The 5,238-nt window shown below is 35.7% G+C and overlaps 1 protein-coding gene across 3 annotated transcripts; it reads right to left on the bottom strand.

Moving 5' to 3' along the window:
* Positions 1-419: 419 nt before the first annotated feature.
* LOC105804088 (uncharacterized) lies at positions 420-3,236 on the bottom strand. 3 transcript variants are annotated; one of them, XM_052623442.1, is made up of 5 exons: positions 3,157-3,236; positions 2,901-3,050; positions 2,047-2,524; positions 1,554-1,768; positions 420-1,457 (listed from the first exon to the last, which is right to left on the bottom strand). In XM_052623442.1, the coding sequence occupies exons 2-5, from the start codon at positions 2,976-2,978 to the stop codon at positions 765-767; spliced, it is 1,464 nt and encodes a 487-aa protein (XP_052479402.1). In that variant the 5' UTR covers positions 2,979-3,050; positions 3,157-3,236; the 3' UTR covers positions 420-764. The 3 variants fall into 3 exon arrangements, with proteins under 3 accessions (XP_052479402.1, XP_052479401.1, XP_052479403.1); XM_052623441.1 differs by lacking the exon at positions 3,157-3,236 and having other exon boundaries at positions 2,901-3,093; XM_052623443.1 differs by lacking the exon at positions 3,157-3,236 and having other exon boundaries at positions 1,557-1,768; positions 2,901-3,093.
* Positions 3,237-5,238: the final 2,002 nt, after the last annotated feature.

Below are 5,238 nucleotides of genomic sequence, written 5' to 3'. Positions count from 1 at the left end.
CAGAACTCGAATGTCCCAGAATTAGTGCGCACATCTATATATGCATTCAACTGTATATAATCCGATTCTCATTGTGAAACTGTAAATGGAAATATACATCGAAGCGATCTCACAAGATTTGAATTATATTAAATCCAAAAAAAAAAAACTATCTAACTTTAAATTAGGGTTACAAACTTGCTTGGACTTAAATACTAGAAAACATGAATTTAACCTTGCATCTTGGGTTTAAAACAGCAACCAGACCCGCATGATACAAACAGTGACGTTGCGTCTCGAACGAATGGCACTGTAGCTAAAGATGGTGATGAAATTTGGACGATCATTGATGCCCTATTGATGCTTGGATTAGCTTGAGAGGTTTGTAAATCAGCAGGACTTGTACACATGGAAGACGATAACATTAGATGAAACAAGAGTTCAGTGAAGTTAGTAGCAATTTCATAATATATAATTAACTTTGCCCAGGTTAAAATCCTACTCTCCTACAAAATTTAGGGCAAATCTCTCTCTACATGTAAGCCAAAACCAAAGAAATTGATGACCCAATTTCCATGTACACAGCAGGAACCTAAGACCAGTTATTATATTGAGGCAAATTCTTGGGGTAGCTTCCTACTGCAGAATCCATCTTGTAAGCACTCTCATCTTTTGTTTGAGCAATTTCTTCAGCTTCTGAGCTAACATCATCTCTCATTTCCTCTTCATTTTCATCCTTTGATGAGGCCATTACACCATCTTCAACCTCATCTGAAGCATCCTCTTCATTCACAAAACTCCATCCAGGTAAGTTTTCCTGCTTCTCTGATCAAACAGCCATTGTCATATAAACTTTGAGAGATCGTATTATATATGTTTCTCCGAGGCTCTTCAGTTACAAAACTTGCAGGCCAAGCAAGGGCTTCACCGTTTGTCCCTCCCATGTGCGTATCTGAAATCCCCTTGTCGTTTTCTTTAGGTTGCTGAGCTAAAGAGGAATTGGTCTCGGTTCCGCAAATTTGGATGCTAGGACCTTCCGGGTGAGCTTGGTTGTGGAATGCAGGCATAGGCAAATTGCTTCCATTAACACTATTATTTGTTATGGTCTTCTCATTATCTTTCTTGGTACTCGAAATAGAGTGAGCTGTTTTTTCCACCTTGTTTAGAACAACTTTCTCAAAAAAAAGAACTCTAGACTCAGGTTGAACTTTACTTGCTGCAGGCTTTTGACCTCTTGCTTGAGGATGAGACTCATCAGGAGAAGCAGACACATCAACTGAAGCAACTGCCCTCTTAGGTCTGCCCCTCTTTGATGCTGCTCCGGATAAGCCAGTCTGAACAGCTTGAGCAGAAGGCTCATCCGCAGGCGGTTTCAGAGATGCAATTTGACCTTCAAGCTTTAATATTTGACTCTTGTAATCAGCTAATTCTGATTGCAACTGACCAATTACTCTCCATAGCATAACATTCTCAAATGACTGCATATAGAAACAGATAAACCAAAGTGTTACTAACAATGGTTAGAAGCGCAAAAACAAATACTAAAATAACTGATTAGGTGAGTAAAACACTACTACTTGGGCTTCCCAAAGTTGTTGATGCTTCTGAGAAAGTTTAGCCATTGGGCGAATAATCCCTCTTTGAGAGGACTCTCCAAAGGTTGCTGAACAAGTAGGCATTGGCGGAGGTTCTGAAGAAAAGGAGCCATTATAAGCTCCTGGGAAAGTACAGTTGAAAGATGGATGAACTTGCTGACCATGAGTCCACCAAGAAGAGGGATCCCAAGGACCTGTTCACATGAAAAATCCACAATTACATGGCTCCAAGGTCCTCTATTTAGCAACTTCTTGATTTCCAAATTAGAAACTATGCTACATAAATTGGTAGAATGCACAATTCACTAACTGATCATATTAGCATCATATATCCATTGATATGTCATAAATCAATTCGCACTAATAGTAATCACACAGTATGATGAGATATGATAAACATAAATCAGAAAGAACTTTGGCTTGCCTTACCAGGAAAACCAGTAACATTCAAAGTACTTGGTTCAAATCCTACCTGGAAAACTTGGGTACGGGCTAAAATGGTAACCGATATTTGGGACCTGATGTTGGCTCCTTGGGGAAGTTCCTCCAATTAGAGGAGACGGTTGCCAACTAGCAGTGAACGGCTGAAATGTAGCAGGCACAGATACTGCAGGGAAATGGTAACTAGGTGGCTGCGGCAGCCAGAAGGGTGAAGTGGATGGGGCTAAATGCACTGTGGGTTGGCCCTGCTGGACAAGATGATTAGGGAAATTGGACTGCAATGGTGCTACTTGCTGTGGTCGGCTTGCAAGAATAGGAGGCGTCTGACTTGATATACAAGGTCTTGGATTCAAGGAAGACTGCTCTGCCGCCTGTTGGGTGGTGTATGGCCATTGTAGAATACGTGAATGTTGATCGTTCAAGGAAGAAAGATTTTCTTGTGAAGAGCTGCCATTTTTGGTAACCTTTGCAGCAAGTGCCTCATTGGGTTGATTTTGTTGTTCCTTGCTCTGTTTATGACGAATTCAGCTCGTTAAAATTGGGAAAATAATCAAAGATGCACTCATCACAACCATCCACCAGTTGCATGCGGAGTGGAAATTGAAATGCAACAATTACAACTGGATTTGTTGACAATGCACAACTTCTCACTCCATTATGCTAAATAAAGAAAAAGTGCTCTTATCATCCAAAACAATGAACCCTGGCATAACACATAACAAAACACTCGTTTTCCTTCAACCACAACACATTTGAGAACACCCCGAAAAAAAAATTAAGGCAGGAAAATGAAACCCCAGATTATCAATCAATAAACTTTCAGCTAATACAAAGAACAAACAAAATAAGGCAAACCCATTTAAGAAGAAGAAAAGGGTCACATACCAAGAGATCATTTGATTCAGGCTCTTGATTAGAAGAAGTGGCAATAAGTTTCTTATGCTTCTTCTTCTTCTTTTCCATAGCAGTAAATGACTACTTTTTAGAAACTCAAAAACCTGTGTGTGGATGAATGTGGAAAATCTTAACTCATTACTGCAAAAGGAAGGAGAGAGAGAGAGAGGGTCAGAGCAACAAAAGGAGCATGAATATCTTCTTCAGCAGAATAGAGAATGTGAAGGAATTTAATATTATATTATACATTTCTTTTTTCTTGTTCTTGCTGCAGAGTTGCCTTTCTTCTGTCTCTGTTGCAAACCAAAACCAACTACAAAGAAGCGGTCATTTCTCATTATAAATGAAACTAAAGGTGTTCATTTTAAACCTTAAACTTAAGAATTTATTAAATTATTTTAATGTTTAATGTGTTGGTTTTCGAATAAAAATAAATTGCACTAAAACTATCACATCATACATATTTGAAATAGATAATTCTTCAAATATGTTAAAGCTTTAAAATATTAAATCTACCTGTCCATAATTTTCAATTCATTTTAGAGATGGGCAGAAAATGGCAGAGCACGTGTGCACAGTATAAACTGAAGACCTTTAGCATCGATAATCAAAAGCTTTCAAAGTTTGATGCTGGTTGATTGCACATATTCTCATGCAAAAATGTTGAAATGAGGAGGCCATTAATCATAACAACAAACACCTTGCTTAAACAATATCGGTTGTAATTGATTAGAAGAAAGGTATACAGATTTTATAGCGCCATTGACAGAAGAGGTGGCAGCTGCTAGATGATAGTAGAAATTTGGTTGAATGGAAAGGAAAGGGAGCAAGGGGTTGGAAAGGAACGTGTTTGACGCATGGAAGACCGCCCCCTCAAATTTGCCATCGGTCAAAACCTGCAATTCTGTTTTGTTTTGTTTCAAGACTTCACTTTGGGTTAAGATGAAATAGAATAGATGCTGAAATTAAAATATACATAGCTTTTTCCGATACCTCCTGCATGCCCTCCTCTAATTATGTACCACCTGCACGTGCATGCGATCCAAAAACTGTAAAATGAAATGCATCAAAGGATTCAATAGGCACAAGTGAGGTAAACCTTACCATGCAACATTTCTGACCCATAAGAGAGAAAACCCAGCAACCTAAATCGGCCTAGAATCCAAATGTACCGCCTTTTTTTCCAAGATTGGCCCAATCAAACTTTGATCTTAGTCAAAATAGGTGTTCTACCCGAACGTAAATCATTGCCTCTTTTGCAAGATTATTAATAAAGTCTAAAGATCACGTGAAATGATATCACTTGCAATACTTTGCAAGATTATTTTATTTTAAAAGCTTTGACTCTTAATTCATAGGCTTTTTCTCCTTTTGTAACTATTATCTTTTAGATTTTTATTTTATTTTTTATGTTGTTTTTATGTTTATGGTTTTATTTTCAAGATTTAAACTTGTGTTTTCTTTTTAGGAGTGCAACATGTCTTATCTAAGGAAAATATTAGATTTTTTAGTGGGACCGAAATTGAATTATAAACTTTTAAAAGTCCAAAATATTAATTTTTATTTTTTTATTTCATCAATTTTGAAGAGATTAAATAGAATTCTTTTTATTTTTAAGGGAGGTAAAGTACAATTTTACTAAATATTATCTTAAATTTTCATTATTAATAAAGAGACTAAATTGCATAAATTTCAATTTAGGGTCCAAGGCTTCTTGCCTACCCTTTAAATTCGCCCTTCATCTTACCATTACATCACAACCAACACTTATTGGTTACCTACTACATTTATCGGTGGATGGAGTTATTTATTTGTTTGATTGATTTATATCCTTATTATTATTTAAAATTCATGAAATTATTATCGCGAGTTAATTATATAATTATTTGACACTAATATAATTAGAAAACGAAAAATAAATAAATTTATGAAGGAGAAACGATATATTAAGAGTTATATGCTCCTCTCTTACTTTTTCTCGTGACTTTTTTATCAATAATAAAAATATATTAATTATTTTCTTTTCAAAAGGAGATAATTAGTTAAATAATTTATTTTATATTATATTCAATTTCTCCTATGAGTGTTCATAATACTAGTCAATTTGAGCTATGAATAACTTGATTGATGTATGTAAGTTTTTTGTATAATAATATTAAAGACAGAAGCAAAAGGTTAAGTTGAAAGATGTGGAATCTATAATAATAGATAAAAGGAAGCTAATTCATTGAGTTTATCCCATTTCAAAATATGATGTCCCAAGTATTTGTCGACCCCACAAATTCTTTTTTCCCAACATATAGCATAATGATATTTTATAAAGGAATTA

Source organism: Gossypium raimondii, chromosome 11 (genome assembly GCF_025698545.1).
Source record: "Gossypium raimondii isolate GPD5lz chromosome 11, ASM2569854v1, whole genome shotgun sequence".
NCBI classification, from domain to species: Eukaryota; Viridiplantae; Streptophyta; class Magnoliopsida; order Malvales; family Malvaceae; genus Gossypium; species Gossypium raimondii.
This window is presented reverse-complemented; position numbering and strand designations above follow the sequence as displayed.